Source organism: Nematolebias whitei, chromosome 17 (genome assembly GCF_014905685.2).
Source record: "Nematolebias whitei isolate Nwh7 chromosome 17, NemWhi1, whole genome shotgun sequence".
Taxonomy (NCBI): Eukaryota; Metazoa; Chordata; class Actinopteri; order Cyprinodontiformes; family Rivulidae; genus Nematolebias; species Nematolebias whitei.
In genome coordinates this window covers 30,428,104-30,448,017 of record NC_056514.1, presented here as the reverse complement: position 1 = coordinate 30,448,017, position 19,914 = coordinate 30,428,104, and the positions used below count along the sequence as shown (strand labels likewise).

Sequence of the window (19,914 nt, the reverse complement as noted above, 5' to 3'; positions counted from 1 at the left end):
GACACGTGTTGTGAATGAGTCTCAACTAGAAATACATCCAGTTTTCACACATCAGTAGGATTAATTGAATTGTAGCCATTTTTGGCTGTGACAGCCATGTTGAATTGGCTTAGCTCCAAAAGTGAATCAGTTCCAAATGGACATCCAATAATTATTGCAGATTTCTTTTAACAATTGTTCAGTGATTAATGAGATATTAACTCGCACACAAATACAGACAAATATTATCGTCCACTTTCGCCTTTTGGGAGAGGGCGATAATGCTGTGAAAATGGTAAAAGTAGACTTTTTACATTTCATATTCTGCTGTTAGATTTTGTACTTTTCAATTATTACATAAATATTTATGTTAATTAGCAGTTTTATTTCTAGCCATGTTGGTCCAATGAAACATTTGGTTTTAACTAACAATGAATTAATCCTAAGGAAGTTGTGAGGAAACTATAGATTTCTACATTTGTGCTTGAACAAAGACTGAATACTATGGGCGGTATTTAATGAAAAGATTTGTTGTATGTGCCAAGAGAGATTATGTTTTCAAACGCTGGCCGAGCATCTGTGTAACCATGACCATGAGAGGACAGTCACACTGATGAGGTCTGCATAAACCAGCTTGTGATTGTGGACTATCATCTACATCATATCCCACCAGGTGTTTAATTACTCCTATTTTATTTTTATTTTTTTTGTGAAAGTCTTGCTGTATTAATCTTTTTTTAACTCTGGAAAGACTCCATTTAAAGATAAAAGTAATTTTCTTTCGGCTGCTCCCTTCTACAAGAACACGTCACTGACCACCGAGCTACCGCAGACCATTTAAAGATAACCGTCTTGTTTCTTGTTTGCATCTCCGATGGCTTAGCTGGATAATTTCTTTATAATCTGTGCGTTAATACAGCAGCGTGGGTGGGAAGTTAACGGCTCAAAAACATCAAACTTGTTGTGTTTTATTTTTCTGCCTGTGCTGCTTGGCTCTACATGGCCACATATGTCTGGGGTCTGAGTACCCCCCCCCCCCCCCCCAAAAAAAAAAAAAAATCACGAGATGGACATGGCACGACATCGTGGCCATGTGGCCTGCAGGAGGATGTATTTAAGCTGGGGCAGCTCTAAAATGGGCCATAAAGCCTAGCCAGCAAGTCTGGCTCCCCATGAGGGAAGAGTCCTACGCACTCATTGACAAGATTCCAGTATCTGACTTCTCCAGAGAGAGCAGCAGAGGAAATAATACAAGGAAGAAAGAAGGAAAGATTGTCTGGTCTCGATCAATGGACTGTATTATAGCCATAAGTATTAATTCTTCCAATCCAGAATGTAACTATTGCTGCTCTGATAAACAATAATGACTATATTCTTTTTTTGTTTTTTTATGTTAAAGATTTTCTTATTGTTATTGCTTATTTTCTTAATGTGATGACATATTAGTCATATGGTACATTACACTTTTAACTTTTCCAATACCTCTTTAGGATAAAAAAGAATGTGAATGTGTTTAAGGTAGTACCGTATTTTTCTTTGTATAAGTCGCCATTTTTTTTGCATAATTTACATGCCCTGCGACTTATAGGCCGAAGCAACATATTTATGGATTTTTTTCCCATATTTATAAACTATTTTTTGGCTGAGATATGACCGTTTTCATTCATTCTGACTGAAAAAAAAAGAGCAATACCACTTTCAGTCACTTGATGGCAGCAGAGTATTAATAGTGTATGGCATGCTGTTGTATCATGTAATAGAAAAAGGTGGCTATAATGACAAATTCAAAGAAGTTCCAAGACAATAACAACTGGACTTTATTTATTATACTTTATACTTTCTTGTTTTTTTTTTCTTGAACTGTTTTGAATTTGCCGTGTCTTGGATGACTGAGGATCTTCACCAGCTTTTAATGATACAATTGACCTGCCACAGACTTCCCACCTTGGTTCTGCTTGCTGTTTGGACCGACCGTCAATCCAGCTGCACTGCCCCTTCAAAATGCAGCTAATTTTACCCTTAAAGTGCATTTATTAAGCAAATGTTAGACTGAGACACACCTTTGCTATAATTTCAAGCAAACAAATAATTGTTTAGGTGCATTTCTTGTTAATTTTCGAAGAAACGAGCCACGTTCCTCCTTCCTTTTCTTTTTCTCTGTGTGTCCATTGAGCACCGAGGCAGCAAACTTATTTTTGAAATACAGCTGATTTGACCATTAAAGTGCATTTATTAAGCAAACGTTAGACTGATACACACTTTAATATAATTTCAAGAAAACAAATAATTGTTTTTAAGTGTTAATCTTGTTAAATTCTGGTTAAAGTCCTCCCCTGGCCGCTATTTGGCAGCCCATCGGTTTTTGGCACAACACCGGCCCACATTTCCAGGTTGTCAGTGGAGACGCATAATAAATGCGACAAGTCAGCGGTGATGCATAATAGATGCGATATATACGGCAAAGCGACATATTTATGGATTTTTCCATTTTATTAGACAAATATGGACTGATGCAACTTATATGACGGTGTGACACGTACGGTGGAAAGTATGGTAGTTTCCAAACTGTGGGGTGCAACCTCTAGGTGAGGGCGCCTGGTCAGTATGGGGCAGCGGCATTTCCACTCCTAATTTATTTTCATTATACTGATCTGAAAGTCAAACTTATGTTTAGACGTTGTCGCTCAAAAAAGGGATGCTCAAGTAAAAAAAATGGAAGATGTTTTGCTATCGGGAATACAGTGAACGTTAAGCAATGCCTTTTTCAGAAACAGCAGCAGTGAAGAATGAAACATTACCTCATTAAACTTGTTGTATACAATTATGTACAATTTTATTCCACCACATGTACCACATATGATGCGAATGACGATGAAGAAACCTTGACCTTGACCTTGATATACAAATATTCAAAGGCATATCAATGAACGTGTCTGTTTTCATACATAAGGTGCACCGGATTATAAGGAGCTTTAAGCAAAACAAACAAACAAAAAAACAGTCAGATAAGTCAAACTTGTTCAGCTCATTCTCAATAACCACATCAAATTGGTTTGAGGTCAGTAAGCACAACCACAATTAATGCATAAGGCGCATTAAAGGATTTTAAGTGTGCCTTATAGTCCAAAAAATACGGTAATTTTTTATTCTTCTTTGTTCTTTATTGGGGGCGGGGTTAATGAAAGCAAACATGATAGCAATGTTACATAAACAAAGTCACAGTTTGACACCATAACTAAAAGAATTGTAGGGTTTTTAATTTGCACTTTTGCATATTTAGTTAAAGATTCTTCCCTTTGCTTTGCTTATTAGGCAAAAGACGGGATGGGGGGTTGGGGGGTGGGGCTGTAAGGTTTCTTTTTCCAAAGATACAACCCAAAAAGTTTGTGACAATGCACAGGGACTATGGTCTACCACAAGTTTTGTAAATGTAAATGAGTTTTCAAGGCTCATTTGGAACTAACCTGTATAAATAAAGGTCTAATAATAACAAAAGTTGATTTGTAATCCGTTCACTTTACTATTTTATACTGTGAACATGTTGCTTCCCTTTGGTTATCAAATTAGAATAAACAACTGATTTTGTGGTATCTTTTAGTGAAGTCAAAAAGAGGTTTGATTGCTGCTATTCCAACATTTATGACATTGGTGTCTTTATGTATGTCACCCACAGACAATAAACAATTCAACCAGCAGTTCAAGGATTTTTTGACATTGACTGGAACGTCATACTAATTATTTGTTTAGTGTATTAGGAAAGTCCCACAAGTTATGGAAAACCCCTATGAGGAGCATAATGGAGGACTTCTTTGACTAAAACTAAACCTGATTGTTTTGTGTTGCTCGTTAAGTGCTTTCTGTAACCAGGGACTCTGGGGCTCCCTAGATTCTCTCTTTTTTTATTGACTTTGGCCTGCAGGAGGCTTGTGTCCATTCAGACCTTTCTGGGCAGAAAAGGAGGGAGGAGGAACAGAATGTGAATAGAGCCCCCTCAGAAACCAATGAGTGCAGCCCACTAGAGCTGCTCTTGTTAGTTTGCTCATGCTTTTTGTTCTCCTTCAGCCCTTCTGGCTAGATGTCTTCAAACAAGCCGTTTGGGGGTCATGATTCTTGACGAGGGGTTTACACAAAAAAAAAGTTGGGCTCCATTCTTGCAGTAAGTGTTAGAATACGTGAGCGTGATGCGGTGGCCGGGTGTGCACTGTTTGTGTGTGGACGTTGGTGACCAAGCCATGTGGGACGATGCCAGGTGGATATTCAGGGTTGACGAGAGAGCAGGTGTCCATTAGCTACAGAGCAGAAAGGAGGGGTGGTGGGGTGGGGGTTGGACGAGTATCATACAAGCTTCTGGCATCTGTCTTACCTGCAGTGCCCAGCCAGTTACAGGAGGAACAGAGGAGCTAGAAAAGGAGAAAGACAAAAGGAAGAGGGAAGTGTTTGGGGGTGTTGGTCTTTGTAAAGGGAGCCATTCATGTCATTGCTTTTGTGTGTTTCCTCTCCACTTTATGCAGTATTATATTCATTGTGACTATATTACAGCTTGATTCCTGTCATTAAATGACTGGACTAAAGTTTTGCTTGACCCTCATTGGAATTAAATGCAAAACTGATTTATTTGGTATGTTCTGTTTAGTTGGGGTTGTGGTAGATTGGTGGTCAGTGCCGCTGTCTTGCAATCCTGAGGCTTCGGGTTCGAGCTCAGGTTGCGTCCGGAAGGGCATCCGGCGTAAAACAAATTGCGAGTTCGTTCGCTGTGGTGACCCCTGAAGAAGGTAGCAGCCGAACGAAATTTACTTAATTACATTTTCCATTTTGTCGGTACACTTTATTAACACTGTACTGCTCTTAAATTGGAGAATACCAATCTGCCTATTTTCCGTTTTAAACTCAGGGGTCCTTCTTTGTGTAAAACGTAGTTTATGATACACCAATCACTTGACTACCTGTTTGGAAGGGTATGTCAGGGTTCTGTGTGGTCAGCCATGTGCAGCCCAGGATTTTGAGCCTATTGAACTGTGCTTGAATGACAAAGCTCTTCAATAAAACTACCATTCAAAAAGTGCAATTAATGACATAAAGGACAGAAAACAAGTTTGACCACAAGTAAAAGGCAAATCTCAAGGGTCTGTCGTGGTTACATAAAGTTTCAATAAAAGAACCAAGACCAATTCACTCTTCTTTGTTTGGACATACAGGGCACTATCGCCACCTATTGGACTGGAGGGTAAAATATGAACCCTATAGTTGAAAACCGGCCTGTTGACCTAAAGTAGCATAACCAAAACCATGTTTGTGTGTCAGGTAAATTCAAACAGTTTAAAGTCTAAAACTTTAGTCCATTTAAACTTTTTTAAATGTTTTTTTGAACCCAGTTTCTTCATAAATCCTTTAGGAGTATAGAAATTTGGAAAGCATAAAAGAAAAAATCAACTAAAGATCAAATTAGCTGCTTGACTCATTGAATTTTGGGTTAAAGATTAATGTTCCTTTAATTTTAAAACTGTGAGCATTCTGGTTTTCATTGGTCTGTATGAGCCGGTCACTACGATTTAGATGTATGTAAACAGTAATGCAAAAAGCAAAAGACTTGGCCAAAATCCCATCTCAGCGCTGTTTATCCCTCTGCCTCTTATCTGTAAGTGAATGGGGGTGGGGGCCTCATTGAACGACTGTCAGAAATCCAGTCCATGTCATTTGTCATGTCTCCCCAAGGCTTTATGACAGCATACAAAGCTGGAAGCTGCAGGTCGAGCTACTGAGCCACCCATCTAGTCCCCGCAGATGTGTTTACTGCTATTCGCTGCCATTGACCATCAGGCTGGACAGCTGAGCACCAGAATATCAATAGGTTTCAGACTCAGCCGGGCCCCTGGGACTATCTACCAAGCAAACAGAACAGTCCCAGCTCCATTTGGAAGACATGGATTCATCGCCACAAGGGGCACCAATGAAAACATGATGGAAAGATGCTTGGTAGCAAAAGAAAGAAGTGTCAATTTGAATTAATCCAGATTGAGATTGGGAAGCCTTACACCTGAGGCAATTATGTTTGGTTTGGGCTGCTCAAAGGAGCCATATGAGTCCATTGAAGTCACGTGTTGTCTGCGCGAAGCAAAGGAGAGAAAAGCAGTAATCCTTTTGTGTTCATCATCTGGACTAAGACTTGTTTTCATGTGGGGAAAAGGAAGAGGAACAGACTGACTGCTTCTCTTTTTTTTTTGCGTCATGTGAAACAAAGTTTATCCCGAGTCCATGACGAGGCCTCTTTTTAAAGAATCAGGTGGTCTTTGGAAGCAGTAACTCCGATGGCGATAAGACCTTTATCTAAAACTGGGGTAGACTACATCTGCTTTAACTGGCGCTGGAGCTTCCTCCTCTTTTCTCAGACAGTCGATGTATTGACATTTCTTTGCTCGGCTTGTTTTTGCCCTGTGGCTGCTGATATTGGTTATAGAATAAGGACACTGTCCAGATAGACAGACTCATAATGGAATGAGGAGATAAACTGTGGAGGCATGTTAATCAACATGAAGAAGTTCAAGTTACTCTGTCGGATGAGAATAATTGGACTTAAGTGAGCTGTAACGTGCTGAAAGTTGCCAGACCTTTGAATTGAAAACTCACTAACACTTTACAATAAGGTACACAAAATCTGATTAACTACTAGGGAACACCTCGGGAACGAATCAAGAACTAATGGGTAGTTAACTATTACTTACTGTGGAACACGACACAGCCAAGCCTTATTAGAGGACTACTTGCTAGTTATCTTGTAAATGAAGAGGAACTAATCAAGAATTAATGGGTAGTTAACCAGTACTTACTGGGGAACACACAGCCAAGCCTTATTAGGGGACTACTGGTTTGTTACCACAGAAACAGAGGAGAAATTCTCCATTTGGGTTCAGAATAAATCCTGCACCAGTGAGGTCACAGCTTGTAATTGTCAAAAATTTGTTTCCTAGTGATGACTGGTTTTATTGGATTTTCTCTTTTGTAAACATATTGATGAAAGACTATCAATTTCATAATCTTATACTGGTGTCATCTTAACTATGTCTGACTATCACTTACTGAGTACCAAACTATTGCCTGGCTATTGTTTTGTTCACTGATGTAGTGAAGCATCATACCAAGCACTTACTGAGGAACCAATCATTATTTAATCACTACCTGACCATTACCTACTGGTTTGTTCCTGTGGTAACAAACCAGTAGTCCTCTAATAAGGCTTGGCTACGTGTTCCCCAGTAAGTGCTGGTTAACTATCCGTTAGCTCCTGATTTGTTCCTCTATGGTTTCCTTGGTAACTACCCATTAGTTCTTGATTAGTTCCTCTTCATTTACAAGGTAACTAACCAGTAGTCCCCTAATAAGGCTTGGCTGTGTGTTCACCAGTAAGTACTGGTTAACTACCTATTAGCTACTGATTTGTTCCTGAGGCGTTCCCTAGTAGTTAATCAATTTTTGTGTACCTTATTGTAAAGTGTTCCCAAGAACTCTATAAGAAAGAAGTTCAAGGGGAGGGAGTATGCTGCAGGACATTGTCACATATCCATGCAACTCATAAACCTATTGGCAAATGTTGTGTTTAATTTAAAGGAACTGTGCAAATCTGAGCGTTTACCTGCAAGTGTGATGTTTTAAGTTGGAGTTCACCTGAGACGTCTTTTCTGTCAACCACAGCACAGCCGTGTTAAAGTCAGATCATTTCTCTGGAGGAGCCGCACAGCCTGTCTCCTGGCACCTGCCTTGCCAAGAACAGGCATGAGGAGGAGGAGGAGGAAGGAGAGAGAGAAAGAGCGGGAGCGGGTGGGAAGGAGGAAAAACCCAGCTGCCTCTGTGCCTGAGCCCCGTGTTGCTTTTAAAGGGGCGGGAAGGGAGAGGAGGGAGACTGCTGGCACCATCTGTACACGTCTTTTGTATTCCAGCCCTCGTCTTTACGCAGCGCGAGGCTGGTGTGCTCTGTGTTCAAATGAAAGGATAGGAGGTGCTTTTTGGGGCACAGTGCTCTTCTGTGTGTATCGATGCAGAAATTCGACGTCGTCCTCGGAAATTGGCCACACTCAGAGGACATCTTGCGTCGCTGTTTATTTGTGTCATTAGGTGTGCGCTCTGTTCACAAGCAGCCACGTGTGGTTACATCTCTGGGTTTCCATGTTTGTGAAGGCAGCCAGAAGCTTTTGTTTATTCAGCCCTAATATGAGCCCCATTAGCCTGGTGTCTTCTCTGCTGGTGATTCGCTCAACCTTTATTATTGTGTGTATAATACGTGCAAGGCAGCCCATACGTTCATGTAGCAGCAGGGTGGATCTGCCTGCAAAGACAGCCTGCACTGACTGCTGTCATATTGACGTGGCTTCCCCTCCACCCCTGCACAAACTGCAGCTGAAATCACTGAGCACTCTCTCACCCACCCACCCCTCCAGCTCCTTACTCAGACCTGGAGGTGCTGTGAATTATAAGAGGTGGCTGCCCTTCTCTTTGATTGAACCCACTTCCCCTTTCTTCTCTGATGTCACAAACAGAGCAGAGGAAAGGTAGAAGCAAGTCTTTTGTAGTCGGTGCACAGTGCACATACATGCACCGCACATGAAAAGCATATGATTAGATCAAGCATGCTCTGTGGTGGCTGTCAAGCTAAGCAGTAGGTAGATGTGGAGGACGATGGAGTCCCATCTGCATGCTCAGAGTGAACTCTAGTGGCCATGAGCAGCACTGACATGCTGAATGTTGAACTAGAATGTAATGATATGGACTAGAGCAGGGGTCTGCAACCTGCGGCTCTGGAGCCACATGTGGCTCTGCAGCGGCTCTTTCAATCTTTGACCAAAACTAACATAAAACTGAATTTATAGGATGTTATCCCCACAACAACAAAAAAGAATAGTTTTAGCTGTTTTCCTGTCATTTCCTTTGCAAATATGTGGATTCTAGTACTAATGCACAGATTAAATTATACTCCCTTTAACTTTATTTCTTCAAAGTAGGATACTCGGTTTCTCCACAATAAAAAAAACAAAAAACACTTGTTTTAAAAACAGTTTTAAAACACATTAAACAGTTCATTGTTTTAGGTTTTTTTTTTTTTTTTTTTTTTTTTTAAATAATATCTTATTTTTTTCTTTACAAGAATCCAGTCTTCTGTGATATACTTGCGACCTGGATATGGGCACCAGTGAGCCCTGTAACCCGAAAAGGAAGAAGCGATGGATGGATGGATGGATGGATGGATGGATGGATGGATGGATGGATGGATGGATGGATGGATGCCTTTTGTCTCAATGTATAAATATCAATAAATGTTAACAATCATTGGATGTTCATAATGTCGTGACTACTGGCCAGAAAAGCCTCCTCTAACAGACTTGAAGTCAGTGGTGGGATGTAACTAAGTACAAATACTTTGTTACTGTACTTAAGTACATTTTTCATGTATCTGTACTTTACTTAAGTGGAGTTAAATGTGGGTACTTTTACTTTTAATACTTTAAGTATTTTAAAAGCAAGTACTTATTTACTTTTACTTAAGTAAAAATGTTAATGTGGTGCTTCTACTTTTACTAGAGTACATTTTTGTCTGTTTATTTGTACTTTTACTTAAGTACAGTGTTTGAGTACTTTCTCCACCACTGCTTGAAGTGGCCCATGGGCCACCAGTTGATAATGTCAATTGTAACAGGTTTTGCGGCTCTGGACACGTTTAATTTAGTGAATGAAGGGACAGAAATGGCTCTTTTGATTGTAAAGGTTGCAGACCCCTAGACTAGAGCATCCTTTTGTTATAGAGGCAACACAGTTTGGGTTTTAACAAAGTGTCCAAGACAAACAAACATAAAACATCAGGTTAGCAGACTGAGTGCATATGTTTCAATACATTAATGTATGTGACAGTTTTGCAAATAAAAAGAATCTAGCACCTGTCAAGTCAAAAAAATAACTTTTCTTTGGTGATACAAGGATTATTACAGTTTCTGCATGTGATTAGGTGCTTAATGAGATCGACCAATCATTTAAATTGTTCAATTTCTTTTTCAAATTTTACTGTGAAGCTTTCGCGTTTTGTCAGTCCATATCTTCAGTCCTTATAGGCTTGATCTGGTTGTGCAGAGGGGACTTTCCTACAAATTGAAATCCCAACAGGTGTCAAAAGCACTTCTTCTTCTGCTTTCCTTCCAGCCCTGTTGTCCTCGTGGTGTGAAGAACTGGGACGTCTCCTCCTCCTCCGTCACCAGAAGAACAGGCAGAACGAGCCACCTGGAAAAGTGCCCATGCAGCCTCCAATGAGCTCCATGAAGCCCGGCCTCTCCCATGGGTCAGTGTTCACACTGCTGTGTGTTGATGTGTTTGTGTGTGAACACACAGTTCAGATGGATGGAGAGCATTTTCTTTTAAAGTGAAGCCCAGTGTTCCTCATGGATCCTCAGTGGGACAAACCAACAGATTAACTGCTTATTGCAGAGTCATAGTGACAAATAGTGTCTGAAGACTAAGAGTGAATATTTCTTGATCAATGAACATAACAGGTGCTGGTCATAAAATTAGAATATCATGAAAAAGTTGATTTATTTCAGTAATTCCATTCAAAAAGTGAAACTTGTATATTATATTAATTCATTACACACATATTGATATATTTCAAATGTTTATTTCTTTTAATGTTGATGATTATAACTGACAACTAATGAAACCCCCAAATTCAGTATCTCAGAAAATTAGAAAATTGTGAAAAGGTTCAATATTGAAGACACCTGGTGCCACACTCAAAGCAGCTAATTAACTCAAAACACCTGCAAAGATCTTTAAATGGTCTCTCAGTCTAGTTCTGTAGGCTACACAATCATGGGGAAGACTGCTGACTTGACAGTTGTCCAAAATACGACCATTGACACCTTGCATAAGCAGGGCAGAAGGTCATTGCTAAAGAGGTTGGCTGTTCACAGAGCTCTGTGTCCAAGCCCATTAATGGAGAGGTGAAGGGAAGGAAACGATGTGGTAGAAAAAAGTGTACAAACAATAAGGATAACCGCACCCTGGAGAAGATTGTGAAACAAAACCCATTCCAAAATGTGGGGGAGATTCACAAAGAGTGGACTGCAGCTGGAGTCAGTGCTTCAAGAACCACCACACACAGACATATGCAAGACATGGGTTTCAGCTGTCACGTTCCTTGTGTCAAGCCACTCTTGAACAAGAGACGGCGTCAGAAGCGCCTCACCTGGGACTGCTTCTGAGTGGTCCAAAGTTATGTTCTCTGGCAAAGTTATACAAGTTTCACTTTTTGAATGGAATTACTGAAATAAATAAATTTTTCATGATATTCTAATTTTATGACCAGCACCTGTATATGTGCTTTGTCACCAAGCATTTTGTTGTCTACATGATGGTTTTCTGTCCTTACCTCTGCAGAGATGGGTCTTTTCCTTATGACTCAGTTCCATGGCAACAAAACACCAATCAGCCTCCAGGTTCAGTCTCTGTGGTGACCACTGTGTGGGGTGTGACCAACACATCACAGAGCCAGGTGAGGTTCTGCACCGGCCTGAGAAATTAAGTCAATCTGGGTGACTTTCATCAGTCAGGATTGCAGTTTGACATTATTTTATTAAGAAGACGCCTTAGAAAGTGGCAACTAAAATGTTTTAACTTAAGTCATTATTTGTCTTGTAAAAGGAATGACCTTGTATTTGGGCTTTGATAATTATTTTTCCTCCAAGATTATGGGCAAATACCCATAAGGTAGTGGACACTATCCTAAATTGACCTGTTTTGTCCAAAAGGTCTTGGGGAACCCTATGGTCAACAACAACAATCCTATGAACCCTGGGGGTAATCCTTTGGGCTCGAGTATGTCTGGTAACAATCCAGGGTTGAACTCTCCTCAGTTCCCAAGTCCACAGCAGCAGTTCCCCAGCAAAGGCAACTCAAACCAGGGCTACATGCAGCAGGGTATGTACGGACGACCCAACTACCCTGGAGGAGGCGGCTTTGGTGGCAAGTAAGTGGACAAGCGAAACTTTTAATTGCATTGACTTGTGCCTTTTTGAGTACTTTGCTGTAATACTATTTATGGTGCTCCTTGTTAAAGTTACCCTGGAGGGCCTAATGCTGGACCTGGTGGGATAGGCATCTCATCAAACTCCCGTCCGCCCTCAGATTTCACCCAGCCTGCTGCTGCTGCTGCAGCGGCCGCGGTTGCTGCAGCTGCTGCCACTGCAACTGCCACTGCTACTGCAACTGTGGCTGCCCTGCAGGAAACCCAGAACAAGGACATGAACCAATATGGACCGGTAAGACTGGGAGCAAGAAGAAAACTGTTCACATCACACTCTAATTACTAGTTTCTTTGATGTTCTTTTTTTGGCCTTAAGGAACTTTTTTCCCCCAATATTAACAGTAGCACTACAAAGGGAGTTACAAGAAGTGGATTTAGGCTCATACTTAAACAATCATGATTCAGAGTGAATAATTAGACACAGTAGTAATGAAGCCAAATATCATATTTTGTTTCAACATAAGCTCAGATATAGTAAGGGGGGGGGGGGGGGGTTTATTCCGTGCTTATCTTTTTGTCTTAGCTGATTTGGGTTTGCAATGCAAAATTAACTCACTGACAGTCATGTCTGCGGGTACTATTTATTTATTTAATTTGTTTTTTCCAGATGAGTTCCTCTTTCCAGATGGGACCAAACCAGGCATACAACAACCAGTTCATGAACCAGCCTGGACCTCGCGGCCCACCATCTCTCCCTGGAAACATGGGTGCAGGAATGAATGCATCCAACATGAGTGGACCCCCAATGGGAATGAACCAACCTAGGGGCCAAGGCATGGGGCCTTTTGGGGCCCACGGCCAAAGAATGCCTCAACAGGGCTACACGGGACCTCGGCCTCAGGCCATGGGTATGCAGGGCATGAAAAGACCATACCCAGGGGAGGTGAGTTGACGATTCGACACTTGTTGGAATATTTAGCTCCTTTTCTAGATGTTGAATATATGTTGTCATCCACAGCCAACTTATGGTGGGCAGCAGTATGGACCAAACAATCAGTTCCCCAGCCAGCAGGGGCAGTACCCCACACCCAATGCCTCCAGGCCGCTGCCGTCCCCCAACTACCCCGCTCAGAGGATGCCAGGACAACAGCTCCAAGGGCAGTACCCACCGCACGGGGGTCCTATGGGCCATTACTATAAGGTGCTTTGATAAGGAATTTCATTAACATGTGATGGTTATTGAATCAAAGCACAATGTTTTAATTTTTCTTGAATAAAAATAATAAAGTTTTTTTTATCTCATCGAATCTGACTACAGCAAGAGCCACCTTTTAATGGCCAAACAAACAACTTTTCTGGGAGTGGATACCAGTACAACCAGGGTAATATGAATGGGGTGAGTCCATTTTATTAAATTGTACTATGTATCCATTGTCATACTGAATGGACTTTTTAAGATTCAATGAACTTATGATTTACTATTCAACTGTCTTCTGTTTAGCCTCCAAGACCAGTGGGTAATTACCCCCACTCCCCAGTGCCAGGCAATCCCACCCCTCCTATGACCCCTGGGAGTAACATCCCTCCATACCTATCGCCAAACCAGGATGTGAAGCCACCCTTCCCTCCTGACATCAAACCAAATATCACTGCACTCCCTCCCCCTACAAGTAAGTTACAAAACTGAGGTCATAAACAAAAATATTATATATTTTTTTAGTTTTTGATGATCTGATGTTGGCTCTTCTCCATAAACATAGGCAACCACAACGAGGAGCTGCGCCTGACGTTCCCAGTGCGAGACGGGGTCGTCTTAGAGCCCTTCAGGCTGGAACATAACCTGGCTGTCAGCAACCACGTCTTCCACTTACGGCCTTCTGTGCACCAAACACTCATGTGGAGGTAAATATAATGCTCTGAAAAAGGATGTGATACATTTTGATTTACCTCCTGTTGACAGCTCTGCTTTTGAAACAGCAGGTTGCCACACAGTTCACACATAAACCTCTTTTTTATGTGCTGCTTTTGAGCAAAATTGTGGAAGTAGTTATCCGTTAGCTAAACAAAATATCTAACTGCCTCTATCCAAATGTCTTTACATAAAGATGTTTCTAAGAAAACACTAAAAATAGCTTTTTTATGTTTGGTTTGCGCAGATCGGACCTGGAGTTGCAGTTTAAGTGCTACCACCACGAAGACCGTCAGATGAACACCAACTGGCCGGCATCGGTCCAAGTCAGCGTTAATGCCACGCCGCTCACGATCGAGCGTGGCGACAACAAAACATCACACAAACCCCTGCACTTGAAACATGTGTGCCAGCCAGGAAGGAACACGATCCAGATCACAGTCACCGCCTGCTGTTGCGTGAGTAAATTAACCTTTAGAACAAATGAAAAAACTCAAAATAGCTTCCATTAGAAAACAAACAAAAAAAGAACACAATGACGAGGCTAAAACTGTAAAAATTACATTTTCTGTGAAATTGCAGTGTGACTGCTGAGTGCTGAATGACTGCTGAAGAAGCTGCAACTGAGTTGCTAAAGCTAAAACAAGCAGAACGCTAGCTAAATGCCATAAGCTAGGTAAAAGCTAAAAGCAACACGTTAGCTAAAAAGGAAAAATCGTGCGAGACAAACTGAAAGTAGAAAAATGCTAGTTCAAAACAGTAAAAGGCTAGCTAGAAGCTGAAAGTAATATAAGACTTGTTAAAAGCTAAAAAAAAGCAGAATGGTAGCTAAAAGCTAAATAGCATGAAGCTACCTAAAAGTTAAATGTAGCAGAATGGTAGCTACTAAATGGTAGCTAAATGCTAAGTAGCAAAATCATCCTAAAAGGTACAAGAAGCAGAATGTAGCCAAAAGCTAAATAGCATGAATCTATCTAAATGCTAAAAGTAGAAGAATGGTAGCAAAATGGTAGCTATATGCTAAGTAGCAAAATCACCCTAAAAGGTAAAAGAAGAAGAATGGTAGCTAAAAGCTGAGACACGATTAGAACAAAAATAGAGCAAGTATGTTGAAGCAGATTAAATAAAGAAAAATGTTTTCAAGGAATTGGAAAGATCTCCGTGTATTTTTGTGGGGAAAATAATTGTAAATAAAGTTGCATTTAGAAATATATTAAAGTTACAACTCCCCACCAAAATTAAAAAAATATATATTTTTTTAATATTAATAAAAGAAAAAGAAATGTGATCAACATTCACACAGTTGTTTTTATTGTTATGTGTACAGTGTAAGACATAAAGTAGGACTTAATTGTGCATGTCTGGGGGATGTCTGTAATGTTTCCTTCCACAGTCGCACTTGTTTGTGCTGCAGCTGGTACACAGGCCATCGGTCCGCTCTGTCCTGCAGGGCCTCCTGAAGAAGAGGCTGCTGCCTGCAGAGCACTGCATCACCAAAGGTACTCAGTTGTCACAGATCGCACCCTAAAGTCCAGCTTGTTCCCGAGTCTTTGCTTTACATCCTGTTCCTCTTCTTCTTTTGCCTTAAAGTCAAGAGGAACTTCAGCAGCGTTGCAGCGTCGACAGGGAACGCTACACTCAATGGAGAGGACGGTGTGGAGCAGACAGCCATCAAGGTTTCCCTCAAATGTCCGATCACTTTCAGACGAATACAGCTTCCAGCAAGAGGCCACGACTGCAAACACGTCCAGGTTGAAAAACTTTGCATTCACAAAACAAAAACTAAAACATTACTGGCAGACAGGTGTAAAACGTTTCTTATTTTTCATGCAGTGTTTTGATTTGGAATCATATTTACAACTGAACTGTGAGAGAGGAACATGGCGATGTCCTGTATGCAAGTAAGTGGATTCTTTGTATGCACCTTACTGAACTCATCTACTGACTGTTCCTGTCTGCAATTTTAAGACTTCTAAATGCCTCTTTTCTTTCTTTAGTAAAACAGCATTGTTAGAAGGACTCGAAGTGGACCAGTACATGTGGGGAATTCTGAATGCCATTCAAAAGTGCGTTGAGTTCATCAAGTTTAGGGTTTTTCTTGCTTTCCTTATATCTTTATAACCATTTGATTCCAAATTTACTCCACCAGCTCTGAGTTCGAGGAGGTCACAATTGACCCAACATGTAGTTGGCGGCCAGTGGCTATCAAATCTGACATCCACATCAAGGAGGATCCTGATGGACCACTGGCTAAGAGGTTCAAGACTATGAGTCCCAGCCAGATGATCATGCCCAATGTGATGGATATGATAGCTCAACTTGGACCCGGACCATCGCCATACCCATCTTTGCCCTCTGGTCAAGGTGGCAACAGTGAATACGGAAACCAAGGTAGCCAATGATTCTAGTGTGAAAAGTTGTTTCATCTTGAGGAAAAAAATATAGAAAGCTTGAAAGAACTGCAAGAAATGTGTGCAAGTATTGACATTTTTTATTTTGTGTCCAGGCAACAGTTACCAAGGGCACGGGAACTTTGACTTCCCCCACAGCACTCCAGGTGGTACGTCAATGAACGACTTCATGCATGGTCCCCAGCTGTCTCACCCACCTGACATGCCCAACAGCCTGATGACACAAGACAAGCCCCTGTCGCACAACATGCCTGACTCGGTAAGTCATTCTGGAAACAAATGTATAAAATCATACAGCATGTTTGTTAAATGTCCATTCTACTTTCCTTGTGTTGTCTGTAAATATGTAGATAATTGCATCCATTGTCTTGGCACCTAAATGAGGAATTCTTGTATCTTTAAAACTGGTGTTTTTATGTAGTTAAAAAAAAAAAGAAAAAAAAAAGATATACTTACCATATTTTTTGGACTATAAGTCGCGAGTTTTTTGCATAATTTGTATGCCCTGCGACTTAATAGGCTAAAGCGACGTATTTATGGATTTTTTTCCCCCATATTTACAAACCAATTTTTGGCTGAGATATGACCGTTTTCATTCATTCTGACTGAAAATTTTTTTGAACTGTACCATTTTCAGCCACTAGATGGCAGCAGAGTAGTAGTAGCCTTAAGGCATGCCATTGTATCATGTAATAGGTAAAACTGGCTATAATGACAATTTCCAAAAAGTTCAAGACAAAAACAACTGAACTTTATGTATTATACTTCATACTTTATTGTTTTTGTCTTGAACTTTTTTTGAATTTACCATGTCTTGGATGACTGAGAATCTTCACCAGCTATTAATGACACAATCGGCCTGCCATAGTACTCCACATTCATTCTGCTCGCTGCTTGGAGCAACCTCAGCTTCATTTTGCTACAACGCCCCTGCAAAATGCATCTAATTGGACCATTACACCACCTGGTGGTGGATGGGTTAAATGCAGAGACTAATTTCGCCATTGTATGGAAACATACAGTGCTGACATTGTGATGACATTATTATTATTATTATTATTAAAGTGCATTTATTAAACAAAAGTTAGACTGAGACACACATTTACTATAATTTTAAGTAAACAAATAATTGTTTTTAAGTGTTAATCTTGTTAAACTCTTGTTAAAGTCCTCGTGTGCACACTCCTGCAGCCGCCATTTGGCAGCCCATTGGTTTTTGGCACACCGGCCCACATTTCCGGGTTGTCAGCAGTGACGCGTAACAAACGCGACATGTCAGCGGTGACTCATAATAGATGCGACGTATACGGCAAAGCGACATATTTATGGATTTTTCCACATTTTTAGACATATTTGGACTGATGCGACGTATAGGGTGGTGCGAGGGGTACGGCGGAAAATACGGTACTACATGTGATGAGATTTGAACTTCCTTGTTTTTTTCTATACGGTCAAAACTTAAAATTATTTTATTTATATATATATATATATATATATATATATATATATATATATAGCACAAAAAGTCTCAGATATTCAGAATAATTTGGATCAAACCAAGTTAACCTACAGTAATCTTTTAAACTTTATGTTTTCTTTACAGGCATGGAAGCTTGAGTTAAAGCCTCTTTCTGTTTGGACCCTCAGGTTTACTGAAAAATTCAGACAAAGAGCAAAGAGTGGAGGTTTTGCTGTACTAACAAGCAAGTTTGAGTTTTATACTGTAGGCAGGGTTATCTAAATCTAATTTCATTATGATAAGTAAACAGGAAGACAGAAATGTAAGCTGTTTCAAAGTATCATGTGAAATATGCTTTTTTTACCCAGTTTCCTGACATATTTCAAGGGCAGTGTGGCTCACATTGATAATGTTATATTTTTCTATACACTGTGCAGCCCTGATCATAACAAAAATGGCAAAGTTTATTTATGGACCAAAAAATAGTTATTGTTTCTGATTTTTTTTCCCCCCACTCTCTTTTCAGATACCTCACTCTGCCGGCCCTGACCATACGCATGGGCCGCTGCAACAGAGCTTACATGCGTCTCCGCACCCTGGGAGTCAATCAGGGCCGCAGCTACACCACAGCGGACCTCCTCAGCCCTCGCGGCAAGTTCCGCCCCCTCAGCCACAACAGCAACCGCAGCTGCAACCACAGCTACAGCAGCCCGGCCCCAACAACCACCCCCACAACGACATAACCTTCAACCCCTCCAGCAGTTTGGACAGCCAAGCTGGGTCAGACATGCCCGAGCCATCGTTAGATGTAAGTCCTGACAAATCAAAGCTAATCAGAATGAAAAGCATTTTTTAAAAGCTAATTCTTGCATTCACTCTTCCCATCATCCAGCTTCTTCCTGAACTCGCCAACCCAGATGAACTGTTGTCATACCTGGACCCCCCGGACCTCCCCAGCAATAGCAACGATGACCTTCTATCGCTCTTTGAAAGCAACTAAGGCAATCTCAGACATGACACTTTTCCGATTGCCTGAAGCTTCCCTGAGAAACCATGGCAGTTACTCAGTACTTGACAAACACAAAGATGCACTCCTTTTCTCTTCTTCCTCTCGTACAATTTTCCTTCGCCAGCGCAGATCGACTACAAGATTTACAAACTCTAAAGACACGGCAGGATCTGGCCGAGTAACCACACCCTCCCACCTTGTGGTACACCTTTGACTGTGCAGCTAAAGTTGATTTCCTTTTTATACACCACACACATGTATGTGTGCTCATTAGGAATGTGTTGTAGCATTTTTAAACAAGTTTTTTTTTGTTTCCTTTTGAAGAAAAAAAAAGGAATTCCTTGTATAAAGTTGAAAAATACCTATAAAAAAACATAATCTGGCCAGTGTATGTTATGCTTTGTAGTCTGAGAGGCCACCACCTCCTGATATCATTGCTCCATTCCCTAACTGATCCGGTTAGTCGCACTGTTTTGTCCACCACACACTTATCAAAAAGCACAAGAAAATTTCAGGCACTTCAAAAAACAGAAAAAATTTCTTTATAAAAAATAAAAAAAAAAGATCAGTTTGTCAAAATGTTTTCTAGAAATTTGCTGCCAATGTTTTAGAACGATTTTTGGAATGATCGGCTTCCAGTTTTGTCATTTGTATTTGAATCGGTTTTATGAAGTTCGACTCCTGAACCAGAGGTTTTCCCCAGAACAAAAAATGCATTCATAATAATAACGTATCTGGTCTTCAGCACATCACGTCATCATCGTCTTCCTGTAGCGTGGCGTGTTGTTTTTATACGAGGTACATCACGAGAGACTGGGGTTCCTGAGGCGATCTTGCCACGTTTATCGTTTCCATCAACGTCTCCTTCCACGCCACCTGCTCTGCATGAGCCTTGTCAGCACGAAGCTGCATCTCTCCTCGTTCAACGATGTGCTGTTTAAGTAGTGTACAAAGTGCATGTGTGCCAAGCCCTCGTCTAGTGCTGTTCCAAAGTGGTGAAAAAAAAAAAAGAAGATTGTTTACCGACGGTTTTCCACCAAGTTTTGGTTTTATTTAACACTAACATCAAAGGGATGATGCTGGTTTTATAGTCTTCTGTTCCCTTTTTCTCGTTTTCATGTTGCTGCATATTTAAACCGATCCATTTGTCTT

General features: G+C 40.8%; 1 protein-coding gene across 1 annotated transcript in view; it reads left to right on the top strand.

The window, feature by feature from the left end:
* Positions 1-19,529, top strand: part of LOC119424023 (zinc finger MIZ domain-containing protein 1) — a 132,529-nt gene extending 113,000 nt beyond the window's left edge. Inside the window, exons 5-22 of the mRNA XM_037691481.1 lie at positions 10,159-10,294; positions 11,389-11,503; positions 11,760-11,977; positions 12,068-12,269; positions 12,642-12,917; positions 12,993-13,175; positions 13,293-13,370; positions 13,476-13,644; positions 13,735-13,876; positions 14,131-14,341; positions 15,277-15,382; positions 15,474-15,634; positions 15,717-15,784; positions 15,881-15,949; positions 16,033-16,274; positions 16,390-16,553; positions 18,280-18,561; positions 18,646-19,529. Of these exons, the coding sequence (XP_037547409.1) occupies positions 10,159-10,294; positions 11,389-11,503; positions 11,760-11,977; positions 12,068-12,269; positions 12,642-12,917; positions 12,993-13,175; positions 13,293-13,370; positions 13,476-13,644; positions 13,735-13,876; positions 14,131-14,341; positions 15,277-15,382; positions 15,474-15,634; positions 15,717-15,784; positions 15,881-15,949; positions 16,033-16,274; positions 16,390-16,553; positions 18,280-18,561; positions 18,646-18,753 (2,930 nt within the window). The 3' untranslated portion in view covers positions 18,754-19,529. The remainder of the gene's footprint in view (positions 1-10,158; positions 10,295-11,388; positions 11,504-11,759; positions 11,978-12,067; positions 12,270-12,641; positions 12,918-12,992; positions 13,176-13,292; positions 13,371-13,475; positions 13,645-13,734; positions 13,877-14,130; positions 14,342-15,276; positions 15,383-15,473; positions 15,635-15,716; positions 15,785-15,880; positions 15,950-16,032; positions 16,275-16,389; positions 16,554-18,279; positions 18,562-18,645) is intronic.
* Positions 19,530-19,914: the final 385 nt, after the last annotated feature.